The sequence below is a fragment of the Vespa mandarinia genome, chromosome 17 (assembly GCF_050613455.1).
Source record: "Vespa mandarinia isolate Hongniang chromosome 17, ASM5061345v1, whole genome shotgun sequence".
Taxonomy (NCBI): Eukaryota; Metazoa; Arthropoda; class Insecta; order Hymenoptera; family Vespidae; genus Vespa; species Vespa mandarinia.
Genome location: NC_140826.1, coordinates 3707501 through 3730000, shown reverse-complemented (window position 1 = coordinate 3730000; position 22500 = coordinate 3707501). Strand labels below are relative to the sequence as shown.

Here is a 22500-nt window from a genome sequence, read left to right as displayed (position 1 = left end):
CTCTCCTTTCACAAGACAGAATGGAGAACGGCTTCACCATGCGGTTGCCAGGTCGAACTTAACGGTTGTTTGTTCTTTTTATTGAGAAAAGATGAGAGAATGAGAGAGAAAAATATAGACAGACATATAGATAGCTAGATAGATATATAGATAGAGAGAGATAGAAAGAGAACTTATAAAATGTAAGAGTTGGAAAAATTAGCAAAGAAAATCTTGCCATCTTCGTTTCTTTCTTTCTTTCTTTCTTTCTTTCTTCCTTCCATCCATTTCACTTGTTTTTCTTCTTTGAATGGTAGGTAAGCTGCGATTGGCTGCAGCAGGTTGGGATCGATGATGCTGCTGGTCGGTCCGTAGGAAAGAGTGCCAACATGGCCTCGGCGTTCCCTCGAGAGAGGTGAAAACTGCGCGCACGCGTTTCTGTTCGTATCTCTCTAGTCAGAGAGGGAGAGAGAGAGAGAGAGAAAGAGAAAGAGAGAGGGAGAGAGAGAGGGAAAAAGAGAGAGATAAAAGGACGAAATGATCGATCCTACTTATGGTTTATCCTTCGATCTCTCAACGCGATCTCTCTCTCTCTCTCTCTCTCTCCCTTTCTCTTTCCCTTCTCTTCACATTTTTTCTCTTGTTTCTTTCTTCGGAACGTCCTTGAATATTACTCAAGGGAAGAGTACACGATGGTTCTCTTTTCCCTTGTTTTTCAACGATTCCTGGAACCCGGAAGAGCTTGAATGAATTCTCGGGGAGTGGCAAACACCTTTCTTCTCCTCTCCTCTCCTCTCCTCTCCTCTCCTCTCCTCTTCTCTTCTCTTCTCTTCTCCTCTTCTCCATTCTCCTCTTTCCTTCTCTCTGCTCCTTTTTTCATATATCATGGTCCTCCCTTATCTCATTCTCGTTTAAGCCAGGATAGCAAGTAGATAGTTATGCGTGCGAATACGCATCACATACGTACACGCTCACACATACGCACACACAGAAAAAGAGAAAGAGAGAGAGAGAGAGAGAGAGAAAGAGAGAGAGAGACGGTGGTCGATCGGCGGCTGTCTTTCGGCCATGCGTCCTCTAAGGAGAGAAGCGGAGGCCATCCCTCTTTTACTTAATTCGAGTCTACGACTCGATCAGGAGATGACACGATCGTTTATACGTTAAATCGTTTAGGATCGGATCTTTTTCTCTCGTCAATTAGATTTCTTCTTCCTCGACTATGGGCAGGCTACTTTGATGTACCAAAGGACTCGTTCTCGCTGTAAACGCCATTATCCAATAATCCAATTCTTTTTTGTTCTCCATTAGAAAGGTCAACGCTATGGGTGAGTCAAAACCCTTTTGGCGTACGAGAAAACCTTCCTCGCCGTATCTCTCGATCGTTGTATTTCTCAAATTAAGTACACCCAATGGTCGACAGACCTTTTTTTGCGGATAAATTACGGCAAAATGTTCGACGCTCGTACGATAGACCTTCACCTGCACGCCCTGCCGATGACCGTTCGGACCAACCAAGGTCATATAACCGCTCATGTTCTCCGTATTCCAACAGGAATCAACGTTCGATTCCTTCAAGCTCGATTGGTTGAACTGAAGGAAGTTGGTGTGCATAGCTACGTCGGCCGGCATCTTGATTCCTAAATTTTCTTCTTTTTTCACTAATTTCTTCCTATCGTTGTCCTCTACGAAATTTTCCTCTTCCTCTTCGATCGCCTCGAGCGAAAAACTATCGGCTAGTACCATACGTACTACGATATATTTATATTATATATAAATAGATGATTATGCGTGTGTGCGAATATATATTTTTATATATATATATATATATATATATTTAAAAAAAAAAGAAATTGCGTATAGATATGCAATTTGTTAATTTGCGCTTATTTTTTTCCTTTATGTCGGCGAACAAACCACCTTCTGTTAATGCGCGCAAGCAACTACCCGCGAAAACTTTCGGCACCGATATTTATACGGTGCATCGAACTACGTTGCGCATGCGCATCTCGTGGGACATTGCCGTGTCGCGCTCTGACGATGTTTAGACGAAAGATTCGCGCGCAGTGCATTGACGCGTTTCATTTCGAACGTGCTTAAATAACAAGCATGTTTTCATTTTCTTTTTCTTTTTTTTTCTTTTTTTCTAACGCCCCCTTTTGTTTTCTTCGTCTAATTTTCGTTTATTTATCATAATTCTTCCATCTAATCGTTTCGAAATAAAGGAAATAACAACTTTGTTTTGTTGTTCCTCTATCTGTTTTCTTTCTCCCCTTTTTTTTTTTTTTTTTTTTTTTAACAAAATAATTTCATTTCTTTTTTATTTTCGTTTAATGATTCGATTTGGAAAAAACAAAGGAAATTCGTAGAGGACACGAAGTTTGTTAAAGAAATGAAAGAAAATTTTTTCGTTGACTTGAAAACAAAAAAAAAAAGGAAAAAAGAAAAGGGAGAAAAGAAAAAAGGAAAAGAAAAAAATATACAAAATGAATAAAAAAGAAGAAAAAAAGAGAAATGTTTTTACAAGTGAATTAAAAAGAAGAACGAGATGGAAAAATATAATAATGCAGCAGTGGAAGAAACTTTTGAAGAGGACACAGCTGACGGTCAATAAATACCGATGAATCTACCGTGGCCGACTATTTGGCAAGAAGGACATGGTGCGTGCTCTGTGATTCACCCTAAACCTCGCCTGATGGCTCGCTAAATTCGAGTAGTACGTGGCAAAAAGGAAATTAGAGGGAGACGAAACTCGGCCGTCGGCCAAATTCGTGATTCTAGGAAAGCTTCTAGCGGTGACAAACGATGGAAAAAGGCACGAGAGAACGCTATGTCACAGTAGTGTAAGATTTAACGAATTGCTAGAAATGAGTACAATGAACTCGATAAAACGTTTTTCCCTTTTTTCTTTTTTTTTTTTTTTCGTCTAACCAAAACGACTCCAATAACGTATGAATTAATATAGTTAAAAAATTTTGAACGATTCTATGAGTTAGTATTGCACTTTGGATGGCTTTGTCAATTTTCTCTATTTGTTTTTTTTTTCTCTCTGATCATAAATATTTTTCTTTGACCTTGTATAACTTTGATAAAAGAATAATAAAATATGACTTGTTTATTCGATGCTTCATTGTTTATCGTTTTCAAAAGAGATAACCAATGTCCGGTTGAGTTTTCCCAGAGGGGAGAAATTCACACGATAAATACATATACATTTACATATGTATATGTATATATATATATATAGGACATTTCTACATTACAAAACAATACGAGTTTTCACTAATACGATAAACAAATACATAAACTAAAAATGAATGATCTTGTTTCTTTCGAAGGAATCGATTATCATGAACGTGTATGTTTATTTAAAAGACAATAATTATGCCAGCGCTACACAATTTTTATCAGAGATTAACAAGCATTTTATTCGGAGGAATATTTGTCTCTTTTTTTTTCTTTAGATCCTTGTTCTTTCTTATTATGTGTATATATATATATATATATATATATATATATATATATATATATATATATACTTTTTGTTTTTCTTTTTATTATTATTATTATTATTATTATTTTTACAGGATCGTACGCTACTACGAGAATTATATTTCTTTTTTTTTTTTTCAGTTCTACGTTTGTCTCGATGCAATTATTAATCGCTAAATTAACAGAAGTTTTCTTTGATTCCTTCTTTGCTTAGAGAGATATTATAATGAAGTTATACATATTCTCCAAAATCATTTTTATCTCTACTTATACTCTATGCGTGTATATATATATATATATACATATACATATACATATACATATAATCATTTATTCGCTATGTAAGCACTTAAAAAGATTTTACATTCATTATAATTTTGTTAAGCAACAAAAAAGAAAAAGAAAAAAGAAAAATCTTTTAAAATTACAAAAAAAAAAATTAATAAAAAAAAAGAAAAAAAAAAAAAAAAAAAAAAAATAAGAACGATATTTTTAACAGTCTTTTACGTGACGATACGATAATTTCGTTCCTTATACAATTTCGTTAAATCAAAAATCACGATACACAGAGAAGTGTAGTTTTTTTTTTATTCGTCGATTAACGCGGAACTGTCTCGACGGTACACATTTTTGTTGTTTTTTCTTGTTTTTTGTTTTGTTTGTTTTTTTTTTGTCGTTTTTTTTTTCTTTTTTTTTTTCTTTTTTTTTCTTTTTTTTTTTTTAATAACATTGTACAGTGAACTATAACAGTAATGATGTTAATAATAATAGATCAAATTTTTATCCTTTCGCGTGAGGAACGTCGAACATTAATTATTATATAAATCTAAGTATAAGCTAAAAAAAAATTATATAATACTTATTAAGTATATGTCTGATAATAAAATAATCGGAGAGGCAAATATATTGTTCGATAACAACAGACATTTGAGATTGATCGACAAAATTTTTAGCTTAATAGCATAATGTTTTATTTTTTTCTTTGTGCGCCTCTGTTATTACTGGAGCTTTTCAGTACTTGATCGAACTTGTCGTGTTTTCCCAGACCTACAAGAGAGATGAAGAAATTTTTTTTTTTTCATATTAATAAAATGACTTATCGATATAATTATATATTTATATACGTATATATATATATATTTATTTGCTTTAAGTAACACATGTTACGTTACTTGACCGATAAAGATATACGTATACAAAAGAGAGAAAAAAAAAGAAATCTATTAATTCTTACGTTTTAATTTTGCCACTCGAGAACGCGTTACACGTGCCGTACCAGAGGTATTGTTATTAATGGAAGAAACCAAAGTTTCCGATGATCTCTTTTTTAAACGTACAACTTCTTCCATCGCCGGAGTCATCCATTTTGCTTTAAAGTCAATGCTATTTCGAGAAAATGCGTATGCGTTTAATACCATTACAAATTAATATCTAAATTAAATCGTATATCAATAAAAATGCATAGATACTTACTCTACTAATCGTGATCTATGTTTATATGCTCCTGATTGTCTCTCTTTCATCCTACGAATAACATCTAACATCGCATAAGTTGGTAGTGATGGAATTGGCGATGGTGGCGGGGATGGTGGTGGTGTCAATGGAGTTGGCGGCGTTTGTACACTAATTTTTGCTAGTCTGTCTGGATGAAATGCCAATACTTCCTCCCAACAGAATTTTTTTGGTTGACTTTTCAATTGTGTATTTCTTGTTATTCGAATCTGAAATATATTTATAATATCGTGCGATTAATATATATTATATTATATACTTTACTTTGTCTAATACCTATATAAGTTGAAAAAACAGCAATAGTTGGAAAAACGGCTAACAAGAAATATAAATATTAGTAAATTTAATAGTATGATGCTTTATAAAATAATTTATAACTCTTAAATTACCTCGCCATTTACGGGTCTGCATGGCTTTCGTTCTCGTAAATAAGGTCGCCTAATTGACGTGGCACAAGTGTTCTCATTGGACTCATGGATGTTGAAGAGGCATGTAGGAACTTTACTTTCTTGATTGGTGCCAGGTTGAAATAGACTTCTTAGATAAGAATAATTTGGTTTGCTTTCAAAGTCTAATTCTGTGATATATTTCATATATTCCACGAGAGCAGCTATGTAAAAAAAAAAAAAAAAAAAAAAAAAAAAACATATACATACATATATTTACATAACAAAATATTTGTAAGGAGATGTATCAATTATTATATTATCAATGGAATAAAGTAAAGATTATTTACATGGATAATTCTTTCTGTTTGGAAAACATTTTTCCATAAGTAAGGGTAAATTTGATAATAAAGCTTCCTTTTCAGCATGAACTTCTTCCGGATCTATTGCTTCGGATAAATCGTTACTATCTTTTTCCCATGGTAATTTACCACACATCCATTGTAATAAGTTATACCCTAATGTTTCAAGATCTCCTCTTCTCGAGTGTGCTGAAAAAAAAAATATATATAAAATTAATTCCACGTTATAAATTATAAAATATAATTGATGGATAGATATATGCTTACTTCCATGATGTGCATCACGAGATGTAAATTCCAAGGTTCCCTCGTGTGCTCTTCTTTCATCATGAACAAATGGTTTATGATTACCTGCTGTTGTTCTAAAGCGATAAGCCAATCCATAATCTACCAAGTAAGCTTGAGATCTTTCTCTTACTACACTTTCTTCGTAAGGGGCTAATAAAATATTTGGGCCTTTAATATCTGCATGAGCATAACCGTGACTGTGAATGTACTCTAATGCATCTAGCTGTAAAATTAAATTAAATAAAACAAGAGAGAAAATGAGAGAGAGAGAAAGAGAGAGAGAGAGAGAGAAAAGAGATTTAGCTTCTTTTTTTTTGTCATGTTAATAATAAGTATAAAATATAAATGTATTATCTCACCATTTGTACAGCTAAATTATTAACAAGCCTAGTTGGTAATTTTCTGTTATTTGATATAAACAGTTTACCAATATCTATACCGTATCTTGGTATAACTAAAAATCTGTAACGTTGTCCTTGATAAATATGAGACCCAGATCCCTCATAAGTTGGAACACCTATTCTTCTTTTTCTTTGTGTTTTACACCAACTTTCAACTATAATAAATATTTCCAAGTAAAATATTAGAGTTTTCATTTGAGGATAATTTCATATGCATAATGTATCTATATCAGTCACTTACTCATATGTTTTCTAGATACTCGAATGTAAAAGTTCATCTCAACGAACAAAGGTCCATTATTATGTGGTTCAATTTTAATAACATATTGTGCATCATCACCTACTGGAGATGTGATATCTTTGGAAGCTATAGATATATGTTTATTTTATTAATTAGTTAAGATCTTGAATTTATTTTTAATTTGACACTTTTTATAAATCTCTTACCTAAATATATATCACCAAATCCACCATATCCAATGCTATTGCCAAGTCTCCATTTATTCTGAGTAATATCTGTAAGAATCTCATTTGCTGGTAATTTTGCTGGCAACTTACAACCTGGTGCTGCTATTCTTTTAACAGGAACTTCTTCTCGTCCTGGTGCCATTCTTACTGGTTGATCGCAGACAGAACATAATATTTTATTATTAAATTAATGCTTTATATAAAGCTTAATATTTAAAAATACAGTTGTATGTAGATGCTACTGTAATTACAAAAAGACTAACATCACATTAAAGAAATATATATATATATATATATATATATATATATATATATATATATATATATATATATACATGTATACATATTACTTATATATTTATGAAATACAAAAATATAAAGTAGTGTAAATATAAACAATTAAACATTTGTTTAATATTGAAGCTCTATAATCATTATATCAATAAATTATTGATAGAAAATATATCTATATATTATTAATTAATACAATCAAATTCATATTATAAATTCGATTACACTTACATTGTTTACTTTTTTTCAATTATATATTTTGTATTGAGAACATAAACTAATGTCACTGTGAATTACGTTTATCTATTTAATAAAAAAATTGACATACAAGGGCAAATTATATCCTAATATCATATGCAGCACAAAAATTATTATAATAATCAATATTATAATATTTAATGTGTTAATAGTTAAATATAAATGAACGTAATATTGAAATGGAAAGTTAGAGTGAGATATTCACTCTGATTGTTTGATAATAAATGACAAATAAATAATTTCTCTTTTATCTTGCCAATGATATTAAGTTAAATATCATTTATAAAAATTATAAGAGATATTTTCCAGTTAAAATAATTATTACTGAACAATGAATAATTATACACTTTGTTTTCTTTCAACTGTAACGGTTTTGCGTGAAAAGTACGCCATTCAACTTTATAATGCATTGCACTGCCATTTCATGAACCAAAGTAGAAAGTATTAAATAGAGAGGAATGCAGGAATATGATTGTTAGAATACTAACAGCGCCATCTTGGGAAAATTAATTTACGTTGTATCACATTAAAGAATACTATCATTAACAAATATTTACTTTTTTTTTCTCTAATGTCTTAACGATATGATATAAAATAATATTATTAATAGTTCAAATAATGATTATATGACGAGAATAAAATTGAAATTTTTATGATCACATGATGACATTATATGAAGACAGTAACCAATCAGAATCAACCAATCAGAATCAACCAATCAAAATCAATCGAATCTATAATATTTTTTAATAACGAGCTCGTAATTTTTTTACGAAATCTAATTAATAATTCATTAAGATTTTTCTATTTGGAATGTGTTAAGTTATAATTAAATCGTGTTAATTAAGTTTTATGCAACGGTAATCGTTTGTGAAAAATTGAAATATTTACGATGAATGAAGTTGGATGAAAATTAGAAAATTTCAAGCGCGTAAGTGAAGCTTCGTTAAATATTATTATTAATTATTATGTTTTGAGAGAAGAAAATGTTTTTTTTTTTTTTTTTTTTTTATATTAATATCCGTTAATATATGAGAAAATTCCCTACAGTTATGTTAGCTATTCTGATTCTGAAGCAACTTTCACAATGGTAGAATATGAAGCTTTAATGGAGGAAGTGTACGACGTGATTGTTCTGTGTGACCGTTGAAATTTAATTTGCGCAATAATATTTTTCCTTTTGTTTTATCGATATATTTACTAATATGACGCGAACTTGTGCAAAACAATGATAGACATTATTTTTATGTTAAAAAGTTTCTTGTGTAAGTACGAAGAAAAATTAATGTCTCTGTGTGTTTCCGCGCTTCGCCACTTTAATGGTTAGGATCTGAAGGCATCCATTATTCTTCTTTGATCTGGCATCAAAACGCGATCGGTAGTGAAAATATAACTTTGTCAAATTTTCGTTTGTTCTCGTCTTTAATGAGAATGTTTTAATCGATTTATCATTAAATTTTTCCATTTCCTCGTTCATTTTCCATTGTTACTAACACATTATGTACATTGATATATGATTATAAGAGGACACAAAAGTTTTTACATATTAAAAATGTGTTGAACAAATTTTTTTAATCTTTTCAGGTATTTATTAATATTTGCAAATGCAAAACTATCGTATAATCAATTTTTTTGTTATTACTATAAATATGTATATTGTATGATGATTATAGATTTTTTTTCCCTCTCCAAGCACATCGTGTATGCATACTCTGTATTTACAATTTGTTACGTTTAATATTCCATATTAATTCTTTTGCAGCAAAAGCACTGCCATAATTTAAGTTAAAGTACACTATGTCTTATCCTGGACAACCACCCATGGGGATACCAGGCATGCCTCCCATGCCATATATGGTTGGTGCTCCACCACCAATTATTGGGGGTGTAATGTCTATGGCTCATGTAAGTATATACATTTAATTAATTTTCATTTATTGTATTTATGCATGATTGTTTTTATCAGTGTTAGTTACATATTTTCATGCCATATTCTCTTGAAACTTTACTTTTTGATGTTGTTATTACTATAACGTAGAATTTCATTGCTTTCTGTATCATTCTGTTATATATTCTCTTTGATATTTATGCTATATCTTTTGTAACAAATAAATATCTTATTGCTTACAATATCATCATTTTATTAATATAATAGGATTGATTAATTTTTCCTATACTTATTTTCTGTCTAATCAAACTATTTATATGAGTAATAATGACAATAGAGATAGATAGATAATTAATATTATAAATTTCTTATGTATATGAAAAATGATGCATTTCCTATAGTGAACATATAATTTTGGGTTATAATACAAATAACAGAGATATATTTACCTTAGCATGCATATATTTCAATTAGATGTCATCTTTATTTTATCTTAGTTAGGTAGAGCTTAGGTTAATCCATAATCACTAATGAGTTTGCTTATGAAACTTTCTATATGTTGCAATAATAATATATTTATCAAAAATAAAACTCTCTCTCTCTGTCTCTTTCACTTTCTCTTTTTATGGAGTATCTATTGAGAACTATCTAATAATAAAATATATATATATATATACTAAAAGTATTATAAAAATATTGTTCAAATGAAATATTTAGCATGTGAATGTCTCTTAAATTAATTTTCATTTGCACGAGCAAAACAATGTAGGAACAATTTTTAGTACCTGATGTTCAAGTGTACAGCAAGAGATAGAACGCAAACTAATGCACAATTAATGGGAGGGGACATTATGCAGTGCATGAGTAGAAATGTGCATTATTAAGAAAGCTACCATTTATAAAACATAGATGATTCCAACACCCGTATCTGCGATGCAGACCTCAGCACCAGCCGTACGTTATGCACGCAATCAAAATCGGCACGATAACAATCGCCGTCGTGAGAGAGAATCTGGACCACCAGTAACAGTCTTTATTGGCAATATAATGGACAGAGCACCCGATGTAATGATACGACATATTTTGGGAGCATGTGGCCATGTTCTTTCATGGAAAAGGGTACAAGCTTTTGGATTTTGTGAATATGCCGGTCCAGATGCAGGATTAAGAGCAGTAAGATTGTTACATGATATGGAAATAGGGACAAAGAAACTTGTTGTTAAAGTGGATGCTAAAGCTAAAGTTGTACTGGATCAATTTAAAGGTATTTTAAAACAATGTGTTTATTATTGATGTACGTATATTGTATTATTAATAAATAATTGAATATATAAACAATTAATTATTTAAATTTTAATGTTTTTACATTATGATTATATTGATTTTTAGCAGAGAGACGGAAGAAACTTAGAGGAGGTCAGTCACCTTTACAAGATGAAACGTCAACTGAAGGTACAGAGGGAGAGGAAGGCGAAGATTACATGGACGAAGGAATGAGAGTGGTAGATGCAGATGCATTAGCACGTATTAATCAAATTATTACTGAACATGCAGCAGATTTAGAAATGGCCCAAGTTGCGCCAGGTATATTAATTAATAATTTATTAATTTTAATTAAATACGGTAGAATATCTATTATAAATGTTTGCTTTATCATTAATAGAAGAACATCAAACCAAAATGGTCGCCAAGTCTTTAAATTTGGATGATGCAGAAATTGAAGAGAGTAAAAGAGACTTGATAACTCGAGAAATTGGCAAATTCCGGGAAGTAATGAAGGTAATTATTTTGATATATGTAATATGACATTTCTCTTGATTTAATTCCTATTTCTTTGCTCCTGTTTTTGAATATATCAAATATGAAGGCGCTATGAAATACGGCATGTTGATTGGGGTACAGAATAACTGAAAGAATTTTAAAGCACACAATTTATTATTATTTATGCATAATTCTCATCTGTGAAGCTTAAAAAAATTTAATATTACAAATGTTTTTTCTTTTTTCTTTTTTTATCTTTTTTTCTTCTTTCTCTCTTTCTCTCTCTCTTTTTTTTCTTTCCTTTTAACTGATAAGGATATATGTGTTTCTAGTATTAAATTACAACATTTCTGATTTTTTTATTTGAATCGACTTTATTTTTTTTTTTTGGTTTAAATTATGGAGTTAATTATATAAAATTTTATCCATTTATTTTTGAAAATAATCAGTAAAAATATTGAGAATTCCTTGAATGATTAGTTGCTATATCTTGTTTGAATCTTGTATGAATTTTTAAAAAGAAGGATAACTGTATCAAACATCATTTCTTTCCATACATATAAAATATAAATCTAGTCTAAATGTAAATTTTTTAATTGTTCCATGAGTTTGTTTGATTAATTTAATTTAATGTAATTTGCTCACATGTATATGAGAGCAACATACATGCTTATAATTGAGTAATTTAAAGAAATTGGAGTAATTTAGTAATTACATTTTATTTAATGCAATGAGAATCCATTTAAATATTTTCTTTACGATAAATTGAACAAACTTACAATCCTAATACTCTGTATAAAGAGATTCTGTATGCCCGATTACGTTTATATTTCATACCAGTTGATGATGAAATTAAAGCTCACAGCATATGCATAAATTTATATATGTATATATATATATATTATATATATATTATATATTTTATATATTTATATATATATAATGCATTTGGATATACAAGATGGACAATAAGTATTTAGAAATAAAATATAGTTTTTAAGTACTTTGTGGTAAAAAGCGCGTGTGTGCTATCTTAGCTCTAAATAATTGGAGCCGTGACTCGTTGCTATAATTATAATAACAGGCAGCGTGCGTCGCACACAGCAAACGCACACGCCTAGGAATGCTGTGTGTGGGGACCACCCTTTCACTCACTCATTGGCTCTGAAGGGAGTCAATCACAGCACAACCCTCGTATTTTCGCAGGCAGCTGCAGCCTCGTCGGTAAGTCAGAGTATATCCAACCAACAAAACATGAAAACAAGAAAAATGAGTAAAATTCAGGCAGGAGAATTTTAAATCTCCTCGACACGCTGACATCACATAATTGATATGTGTTTTGTTTCCATCAAGAAAAAATCATATTGATTCCTCATAAATAGTTTTCTACTATTTTGTAGTCATTACATTTAGAATGTATGGAAACCTGCACTTCTCATTTGACAAAAATATCATTTTATCTAACTTCTTTCTATTTATATATAGATACATCAGGCTGTGATACTAATAATATTGTTCATACGATTACGGGCATGTCTAATAGGGAGTTAGTTATCTTAGGGAATTATTAGATATTCAATATCATTAGTATAGTAAATTTGTAATTATTTCTTACTCCATAATATTATTGTCTCTCTATCCATTTAATATGAACATACATACATTCTAGATGATATCAAAGTTGAGGAGTGGAGATGAGATCATTCAAGGAAAACTGATATACATGGCAGTAGATCAATATTTTGAGATTTTTTCTTGTATTAGAATACGATCAAGTGAAAGGGAATTGTTAATATTGGAAATTATCTTGTGCGTCTATATTAACATGTAGTTCATCCCAATTCTATTAATGGCAGAGAGTATAGGGATATCACATACATTGGACAAGTAATAGTTACTGTTAATGTGGAAAAAAAAAAAAGAAAAAAAAAAAAAAAAGAGAAAAAAAAAAAGTAAAACAGTTAGACGCTGACAACTTAATGTCTCTTTAGATAGAACATTAATAGGACCGAGAGTTTGCGAACGTTTTACACAATGAAATGATTTTATCATCACAATGGCGACTGTTCAGTTGTTGTCTTTATTTTGTGTAAACAGCTTCTGTCAGCGTCTCGATCAGACATGTACGTAGTACCTAGGTGCGCGCTCCTCCATTCTCCGGTACCACCACACTGACTGACCAAGTCAACTTCACACCGTGAGTAAACTCCACAACCATGAGCAAACACAGCCATTCGGTTCTTGTAGTTTTGCTAGTCAACTGCCCGTCTGAATCCCTTTGGTCATTGATATATTCCGTATTTCAAGAATCTATTTTCTCCTCACATGTGCATCTATTTTTATGCACTCAGTTCCATTATAATTAATAGCTTATAACTGTAGATTACTGTGTGGAGATTATAACAATTTTTAATTTATATAATTGTTTTTGAATTTCTATAAGTTTATTTTAGAATCAATTCTAACTTCTTTCTTTCCTTTTTTCTTTTCATTTTTTTTCTCTTTTCTTTTCTATTTTTTTTCTCTCTTTTTTTTTCCCCCTTTCTCTCTCTCTCTCTCTCTCTATCTCGATTTTGATACAACACTTTTTGCTCTGTTCATTATTTTTATTTTATACAAACACAATGAAGAATATAATTATGTATTAAACAGTTAGATACTAAATTATATGACTTCTATTATTTATAATAATTTTTGTTTTGTAATAATAATAATAATTAATGATGATCACTCTCCAAACAGTAATCTATTAGTGTTATCAGTACTAGTGTATCAAATAAGGGTGAAGCATACTAATCTATTTCTAAGTCGATTTGTGGGTAACACGGAAAGATAAGGGTGAGCAAACTATTGTGCATTTGATATCCAACAGTTTGCTGCATCAGCTGCCGCGTATAACCATAACCAGAGGAAAACAATGTTGACAGACGTGTGACTACATATTTCTTGGCAAATGCAAATGATGTTTTGATGGATACCCTTCTCCATGATGACTTCGCTTCTGATTGGTATAATATTTTCTAATAATTATTGAATTTGGACAAGAATTCTTATTATTCACCCCTTTCAACTATATTTTATTCCTATACATATATTAGTATTAGAGAATCTGTTTACAGGCACATTTGCAATGTTGTAAGTACATTGGGTGGCCTCTCTACGATGCGTCTGTTAGTTTTTAAGGTATTTAGGGTTAAGTAGAATATAAGAAAAATTACATGCTTGTTCCAAAATTTGTACCTGCACTTAGGTAATTGATATGTAAACGAGATTACGTGTAAGATGCTGCTGAACGAGCATGCTCCAGTGGAGTGAGTATACATCATTGACACGAACAGTTTTATAAAATAATGTTCAACAATGAATCATTGTCCACAACTAGTAATCGTTTGTTATTGGAAAACAAAAACAAAAAAAAAAAAAACATAAAAAAAAAAAAAAGACAATTACATTTAATATTCACTTTCTAAATTTCTAATATCCAAGCAGATGCATCTATATATATGTGTATATATATACATATATATATATATATGTATATATATGCATCTATATATATATAGCATCGTTTTGCTGGACAGTGAGATAATACCGATAAATATGCTATTTTTCAAACGTATTTTATTATTCATTTTTTTTTTATTATATATATATACATATATATATATATTAATTGACGATACATCCACGAAGATTTATAAATAAAGAATTTCTTATTAGTTATTAAAAGCTTCATTTACATGTTTTTTATACTCTACACCTGATTGCGGCAATAGAACGACTCATCTTACCCACACATTTCTTTTCTTTATATGTCAATATACGATTGCTAGTTTTTTTTTCTTCTTCTTTTTTTTTTTTCTCTCTTCTTTACTTTCTTTCTTTCTTTCTTTCTTTTTTTTTTTTCTTTTTTTTCTTTTTTCTTTTTCAATTAAACTACAATTATACATCAAGCCCGATAAGCTTGTTTCGACTATCCGATCTCATCTTTCTCGCGTTCTTGTGTTTTATAGAAGCAGGAAGAGGAGAAGGCCCAAGTAAAACGTAAAAAAGAAGCTGTCGAAAAGGAGGAACGAGAGAAACGTGAAAAGGAACGGAGAGATAGGCGAGAGGAGGATGGAGCTAGCAAAGATGATCAGGAAGGCGAGCCTGGTAGTAGCCCTACGTCTCACAAAGGACGAAGTAGTAGTACAGGTAGCAGTAGAAGAGATAAGCGTCGTTCTAAATCCAGGTAAGAAGGAGATCGATAATACATGTAAATCTTTTTAAATATCTATCTGTCTCTTTGTATATTTTTACATATACATATTTACACACATACACACACACATATATATATATATATACATATATACATACATTTGTATGTATTTATGTATGCATTTATGAACGAAAGAAAGAACGAACGAACGATACATATGCATATCCTTTTATTGATTGAAATTTATATTTATATTTATATTCTTGAAGATCAAAAGAACGCGAGAGAGATCGGCAAAGGAGCGAGAGGGATCGTGATAGGGACAGAGATCGCGAGAGAGATCGCGAGAGGGATCGAGAGAGGGATCGTGACCGTGAGAGAGAACGAGAGAGAGAAAGGGAAAGGGATAGGGAGAGGGAGAGAGACAGGGAGAGGGAGAGAGAAAGGGAAAGAGAGGAGGCACGAAAAACTGAGAGAGAAATAATGAGAGAAAGGGAGGAAGAGGAGGAGGCCAAGGAGAGGAAGAAAAATGAGAGGAGAGCTAGGGAAAAGGAGGCGGCTTATCAGGAACGTTTACGAGCATGGGAAACTCGGGAACGTCGTAAACAAAAGGAATACGAAAAGGAAACCGAAAAACGTAGGGCGAAACGAGAGGCGAGAGAACGGGAGGCAAAAAGATTAAAGGAATTTTTGGAGGATTATGATGATGATCGCGATGACGCTAAATATTACAAGGGTAAGGAATTGTCTCGACGTTTGGAGGAACGTGCTTTAGAGGCCGAAGCTGATTCGAGAGATCGTTGTGCCGAAAGACAGGAGCTGCAAAGATTACGTGACAAACTTTATGCCGATGCCTCGCATCCTGATCCTGCTGCTGAATTCGAAAGGGTAAATTTTGAATTTCATTCGATCATCATATGATAAAATACATCTATATAAGTAATATAAGAGGACGTCATTGAGGGTTTAACTTTATCTTTTTTTTTTTTTCTTTTTTTTTTTTTTTTTTTTTTTTCCTTTTTTTTTTCTTTCACTCCTTATCTCCTTTAGCTAAAAGCAGAAAGAGAAGAACAATATAAGCCTAAACCAGTGATTACTATTATCGATGAGGAGGATGAAAAGGTTGTGAAGAAAGAGAAGGAAGTGGTAATGCCACCTATTGAAACCGAGCCAATTGAAAGTGATAGCGACGATGGTGTTCAATTCGATGATGCATCTCAACCGGAGGTACCATCGAGAACACCACCACGTCATCATCATCACCATCGTAGGCATCATCGTCATCATCAAAATCATCATCGTGATGGCGCCGAAGATAATGAGGAAGTTGTCGTCGAGACCGATCATGAGAATCAAAAGGATATTAGATCCTCGCCGATGCATCAATCGGTTGGTACACCGGCCCAATCGATTCCGCCCTCGTTGGACGAGGATTCGCGTATGTCTCTTGTCAGTGAACCGGAAAAAACAAGCGGCAGTAGGTTTATAATTTGTGAGATCTTGCTTATTTTTTTAAATATTAATAGTCCATTCTTTTTTTTTTTTTTTTTTTTTTTTTTTTTCTGGGGAGGGTTTACCTGAATGCGACTCCATAAGTATATTTATTATATATTAAGGAACATACGCCTTTGTTAATTCTTCATTATCTATCCAATGTATCCTATTGTTTAGGTAATTTTGTTCCTTTTGCAATGGGAAGTGGTGGGACACGGGGAGAACATGCAGTTGGTAATAAAACTCCTGCAAGTCCTGGTACAGCCGTCAGTACGAATTCTCAGCAAGCTAATCAGACTAGAAAAAAAGGTCGCATCGATGTGAAGGATGTTTTTAATAATGACGATGACGATGATGGTACTAATAATGCGAAGAAACGGAAATTAGTTCCTCTAGGTAGTAAATACACGTTAATGATATAATTAAGTAAATAATATATATTTCATTAATATAATTAATAAATGATCTACCCTTTTTTTTTTCTTTTCTTTTTTTTTCTTTCTTTCTTTTTTTTTCTTTCTTTTTTTTTTTTTTTTTTTTTTTTTTTCTTTTTTTCTTTCTTTCTTTCTTTCTTTTTATACATACCTACGCAGATTATGGCGATGAGAAAAAGAAAAAGGCAAACGAGGAGACTCCGAAGCCTGGTAAAGAAGAAAGTACAAAGAGCCAAGAAGAAAAACGAAAACATATAAAGTCTCTCATTGATAAAATTCCTACTGATAAGAACGCACTGTTCGGATATCAGCTTGATTGGGCTGTAATAGATAATGTTAGTATCGGAAGAAATCTATTTAGTTATATTTATTCAGTTAAATTTTCTTATATCATTAATATATTTTTAGACATTAATGGAAAAAAGAATAAGACCGTGGATTAATAAAAAAATCATTGAATACATTGGAGAACCGGAACCGACTTTGGTCGATTTTATATGCAGCAAAGTTATGGCTGGTAGTTCTCCGCAAGGTATACTCGATGATGTACAAATGGTACGTTTATATTTTTCTTCATACAAATGGATTTTCAATGCATTCCTTTCATAGAAAAAAAAAAGAAATGAATGCCATTGAAAAGATTTACCTTCGCCCCCTTTTTTCTTTTCCTTTTTCTTTCTTTTATAGGTATTAGACGAAGAAGCCGAAGTGTTTGTAGTTAAAATGTGGAGGTTATTAATTTACGAAGTGGAGGCGAAAAAGATGGGTTTAGTTAAATAAATGTTGTAATATCTACAACGTTAATCGATTTACAATTTATATTATACATACAAATACCTTTGGTTACAATATAATCCGTAGAGGCAGCGAATCCCACGCACGTTAATAATGTATCATTTGTAGGAATCTACGCTAGAACAAGAAAAATATGACGTATTGCTTAATTAAATAGGCAAGATCTACGTGTGTAGCAGTTATAATGTTAAATACAACTTGTAATTACGATTTGTAAATTTTGAGTTCTCTTCAAGTTTGCTTCGTCAATCGATCATCAATAATGGAAAGGTAAGTATTTTTCGTCGTTGAAAAATTAAAAAAAAAAATATATAGATATATATATATATAGATATATATACATACATACATACATATATATATGTACATATATATATATATATATATATATTTTGTGTTTTCGTAGTCATTGAAAATAATATTTAAAAGGGAAAAAGAAATAAATATTTAATAATTATAACGCAATTAATCTATAGAAATAGACAAAGAATCGACTCTTATAATATACATATATATATATATATATATATATATATATATATATATATATATACATATATATATATTTAATATAATTTGATCGTGCCATATGGGCATTACGTATAACATGTATACGTTGTAGATATATATATCTTTTATAAATTTTTAAAATACGTAAATACATATATGAAAAGGAATTAATCGTATATGTCAAATTAAATGTGTATGTCTATCGAGTAAAAGTTCGTTTGAACTGAATGAACGACGAAAGTGAATCGTGAGTGTAATAATAATAATAATAATAATAATAATAATAATAATAATAATAATAATAATAGTACTAATAATAATATTTACGTACTAATTTAATCAGTGACACATGCGCGTATGTTTACACAGAAATTTTTTTTCCTCGTCGATACACTATAATCCATGTGTCTATTACTCTACTACGTGCGTAAATAATACACATGTATAATAATTCATGAATGAAATTTTCCATCTATGAAGAAGCGATATTGATCAAGAAAATCATTCACTTATATCGCACAACTACTACATACGTAATATAAGAAATTAAAAACTAATGATCGGAGGTTGGTTGGTCGTCGTCCAAAAATAATTTTTATCCACGTACAAGTTCGTCAAATGTAAATAAAAGAAAGGAAGCTCGAATAAAATCAATTTTACATTATCGACAAATCTCTTGATATATATATGTATATATATATATATATCTTTTTCTTTTTCTTTTTCTTCTATATTCTTTTTCTATTAATCGCAATGAAAATGAACATTCGATAGGGTATAGTATCCCTCATTTTTCGTTCTTTTATTATTTCTTATTTTTTCTTTTTTTTTTTGGTCGTACATTTATCATCGTTCTTCAACGTTCAACCCCCTAAGCGAAGAAAGTTAGACGCATTCGTCCAAGGGGGTTAACGAGTGGGCAATAAAAGGAGAATGAGAGAAGGAGAGAAAAAGAAAGAAAGAAAGGGAGAAAGAGAGAGAGAGAGAGAGAAAGAGACTTCCGTAACAAACTGAGCGCATATACGAGGAGCGTATCGTCGTAAATAACATTTCGAACAGAGGTGCGAAACGTAGGATGCATAATACGTGAGGGAGGAGACGACGATAATAGAAAAGCTTTGGGAACAGTTCGAAAGAGAAATAGGAAAAGAAAAAAAGAAAGGGTAGTGATCTTGGGGGTGGTACGCAATCGCACCGGTACAAAGAACCCATAAAAGGTGGTTGGGGAGACGTTTTTCCTGTAGTACCGAAAAAGTAGGAGACACTTTGGGTAAGGCGACTGTACCTCTCTCTCTTTCTCTCTCTCTCTCTCTCTCTCTCTCTCGCTCTACCAGCGAACACAATAACGCCCTGCTATTACCGGAGAGCTTGTATTAAGTCCTCGAAAAAAAGCTTTTATGCACTTAACAACAAATAATACGAGAAGTGCCGTTAACGCTCGAGATATATATAGACTACAGCGACCACGAGCACGACGTCGTCGACATCTACTCTCTTTCTCTCTTTGTTTTTCTCTATCTCTATCCCACTTTTCGTTCTTTCTGAAAAAGAATTTTTTTGCTAGAGACAACAACACAGCGACAGTAGTAGTAGCAGCAGCAGCAACAACAGCAGCAGTAGTAGTTAGTAGTAGTAGTAGTAGTAGTAGCAACAGCAACAGTAGCGGCAGAGTAGCTGTAGTATAGCAATAGCAATAGCAGCAGCAGCAGCAGCAGTAGCAGCAGTAGTAGAACAGCAAGGTACATTGCTCGGTCGAGCACACCGTCTGATAATTTCTAGGGATCTTGAAAGTCCGGGCCGACGAGTGAAACGACCGTTTCGACGCCATCAGCGTCGACTATTGAAAGAGAGAGAAAGAGAGAGAGAGAGAGAGAGAGAGGAAAATGAAAGAAATGGGGGTGAGTGGTACAAGTCAACCCCCCTCGAAACGTGTAACTTTCTTCCGGCGTCGTCTACACTCTTATACTAGTTGGATGGAGTCGCCAGGGTTCGCGGATACGAACTTTCCGAAGATAAAGTAATATTATTTCTGCTCGAGTTAACGAGCGAGTCGATGTAGACGATCGTCGTCTCTCTCTTAGGTATCGAAGGGTAACTGAAAGACGCACAAAGAGAGAGAGAGAGAGAGAGAGAGGAGACGTCTCGCGTTTTGCATTTTACAGGTGAAACGTGCTCGAGATGTCGATCAGCGAGAAAGGAATATACTTTGAGAGGAGGATGAGAAGGACTCAAGGAATCGTCGCACGTACATGGCAAAAGGAGATGAAACGGTAACGAGTACGGTCCACGGTAACTAAATATTCGCACAAGAGCTTGCAAAGGTCGTGGAAGAGAGAGAGAGAGAGAGAGAGAGAGAGAGAGAGAGAATGAGAAGTGAATGGGATGGTATATGGAGTTCGGTACCACCATCACGCAATTTACCCTACGAGCCTAACGAGAATCATCGAATCTTCGAGAGGTCTCTTACTACGCATTCTGAAAATCGCACTTCACGCGACATTTACCACGAAGGACTCTTATACAGGACCCTCGTCCTTCTCCTCCTCCTCCTCCTCCTCTTCCTCCTTTCCCTTCCTCCTTTTTCTTCTTCTTTGCGATCGTGAGAGAGTTTGATCTTTGAATGCGAATGAGTGTCGAGCACTTTTATTTTTCATTTCTTTTCTTTTAATTTTATCTTTCCTTCTCCTTTTCTTTTTCTTTTCTTTATTGTCATTTTTTTTTTCATTCCTCCTTCCTCCTTTCTTCCTTTTGTTCTCTCTCTCTCTCTCTTTCTCTCTCTTGTCCGTTTCTCTTTATTATTTATTCCGACATCTCGTGAACGTAATATCGTTGATGATGTAATTTATTAGATACGAAGTATATCCCATAATCGAGTTTCTAATAATATCATTAGAAGGCGTAAAGCGAAATGATAAGGATGAGGATAATGACATTCGCTATGGGGATATAATCGATTTCGATCGTGATCCCCTAGTGGCATTGGACTTATTCGTAATGTTCGTTATATTGTTACGTAGAAAAGCGAGTTTATCGTTTTAGAAATGTTTGGTTCGTTTTTCTGCTGGAAACTAAGGTGAAAAGAAAAGATCTCCGAAGAATGGATATGGAGATATAAAAAGAAAAAGAAAGAAAGAAAGAAAGATAGATAGATAGATAGATAGATGGAAGAATGAGAGAGAGAGAGAGAGAGAGAGAGAGTAAGAGAAAGATAGAGTCAGTGAGACACGATGCACATGCAGAACGAGATGCGGTTGAATGAAACAACGAGACGATGTGCCGGGGATTGAGAAGATGAGAAGGTATAAGAGTAGGAGGAGGAGGAGGAGGAGGAGGAGGAGGTGGTGGTGGTGGTGCTGGTGGAGCAAGAGATAGAAGAGGAGGAGGAGAAGAAGGAGATAGGGGTGGAGGGTTGGATGGATCGTTTCTACGTCGCGGAAGCGAGCGCAGCAACCGCGTAAGCGCGAAGATGAAGAAGCAATTATTCTAATGGAGGCTTAGGGAGGATTGTGGCCGAGACAAGTGAGGTAATCCATGAATAATACCTGTACCTTTCTACCTACTCACTCCTTCTCTTTTCCTCCTCCTTCCTTTCTCTCTCTCTCTCTCTCTCTCTTTCTCTCTTCCTCTTTCCTATGGAAGACCTATACTCCTCACACCTCAACGTGTGTTGTCCCTCCTGCTTGCTAATATTATGCTAAACTCCTTTAATCCTTAAATGCCACCTCCAAGCCCGATGTGGGTACAGTTTGAATATCTTGAATAACACGACCGAATTGTCCTTCCTCACCTCTCCTTCCTTCCCTCTTTCTCTCTCTCCCTCTCTCTCTTTCTCTCCTCCTTTCTTTCTCTCTGTCTTTCTTCTAACTATGGCTAGTTCCTTCAGTTTGTCTCGTACATCTTACTCCCATTCCTTCTATCAAACTCAAACGCTTTCCCGATCCATTCGAATCTTGTTGATCTTTCTTCGACAACTGGACTTCGTT

At 32.6% G+C, this 22500-nt stretch overlaps 3 protein-coding genes across 8 annotated transcripts in view; 1 reads left to right on the top strand and 2 right to left on the bottom strand.

The window, feature by feature from the left end:
• The window catches only part of LOC146872468 (uncharacterized), a 3800-nt gene extending 1866 nt beyond the window's left edge, over positions 1 to 1934 (bottom strand). The window contains exon 1 of the mRNA XM_085662069.1: positions 1 to 1934. This exon is cut by the window's left edge and continues 1866 nt beyond it. Coding sequence (XP_085518195.1) covers positions 1177 to 1722 — 546 coding nt within the window. The 5' untranslated portion in view covers positions 1723 to 1934 and the 3' untranslated portion in view covers positions 1 to 1176.
• Positions 1935 to 4042: 2108 nt separating this feature from the next.
• LOC118443486 (serine/threonine-protein kinase VRK1) lies at positions 4043 to 7836 on the bottom strand. Of its 2 annotated transcripts, none has more exons than XM_085662068.1 (10): positions 7408 to 7836; positions 6865 to 7126; positions 6659 to 6784; positions 6376 to 6572; positions 5996 to 6239; positions 5717 to 5917; positions 5370 to 5590; positions 4942 to 5189; positions 4703 to 4851; positions 4043 to 4515 (listed from the first exon to the last, which is right to left on the bottom strand). In XM_085662068.1, exons 2-10 carry the CDS (start codon positions 7025 to 7027, stop codon positions 4439 to 4441), a joined length of 1626 nt encoding a protein of 541 aa, XP_085518194.1. In that variant the 5' UTR covers positions 7028 to 7126; positions 7408 to 7836; the 3' UTR covers positions 4043 to 4438. The 2 variants fall into 2 exon arrangements, with proteins under 2 accessions (XP_085518194.1, XP_035726452.1); XM_035870559.2 differs by having other exon boundaries at positions 6865 to 7032.
• Positions 7837 to 8207: 371 nt separating this feature from the next.
• Positions 8208 to 18292, top strand: LOC118443480 (RNA-binding protein 25). Of its 5 annotated transcripts, none has more exons than XM_035870538.2 (12): positions 8208 to 8365; positions 9197 to 9339; positions 10232 to 10586; positions 10712 to 10906; positions 10986 to 11101; positions 15097 to 15314; positions 15554 to 16172; positions 16335 to 16761; positions 16956 to 17174; positions 17372 to 17547; positions 17621 to 17767; positions 17900 to 18277. In XM_035870538.2, exons 2-12 carry the CDS (start codon positions 9232 to 9234, stop codon positions 17990 to 17992), a joined length of 2673 nt encoding a protein of 890 aa, XP_035726431.1. In that variant the 5' UTR covers positions 8208 to 8365; positions 9197 to 9231; the 3' UTR covers positions 17993 to 18277. The 5 variants fall into 5 exon arrangements, with proteins under 5 accessions (XP_035726431.1, XP_035726429.1, XP_035726434.1 ...); XM_035870536.2 differs by lacking the exon at positions 8208 to 8365 and adding an exon at positions 8518 to 8699 and having other exon boundaries at positions 17900 to 18292; XM_035870541.2 differs by lacking the exon at positions 8208 to 8365 and adding an exon at positions 8518 to 8699 and having other exon boundaries at positions 10262 to 10586.
• The last annotated feature ends 4208 nt before the right edge of the window (positions 18293 to 22500 follow it).

What these genes read in the sequence shown, in the direction of transcription:
- LOC118443480 (XM_035870536.2), top strand. Translation starts at nt 9,232, where the DNA reads ATGTCTTATCCTGGACAACCACCCATGGGGATACCAGGCATGCCTCCC. An exon ending in GTGTAATGTCTATGGCTCAT is followed by an intron (nt 9,340 to 10,231) that starts GTAAGTATATAC and finishes TATAAAACATAG; the next exon opens with ATGATTCCAACACCCGTATC. An exon ending in ACGGAAATTAGTTCCTCTAG is followed by an intron (nt 17,175 to 17,371) that starts GTAGTAAATACA and finishes ATACCTACGCAG; the next exon opens with ATTATGGCGATGAGAAAAAG.
- LOC118443486 (XM_085662068.1), bottom strand. Translation starts at nt 7,027, where the DNA reads ATGGCACCAGGACGAGAAGAAGTTCCTGTTAAAAGAATAGCAGCACCA. An exon ending in ATAATTTAGCTGTACAAATG is followed by an intron (nt 6,240 to 6,375) that starts GTGAGATAATAC and finishes TTAATTTTACAG; the next exon opens with CTAGATGCATTAGAGTACAT. An exon ending in AAACAGAAAGAATTATCCAT is followed by an intron (nt 5,591 to 5,716) that starts GTAAATAATCTT and finishes TTTTTTACATAG; the next exon opens with CTGCTCTCGTGGAATATATG.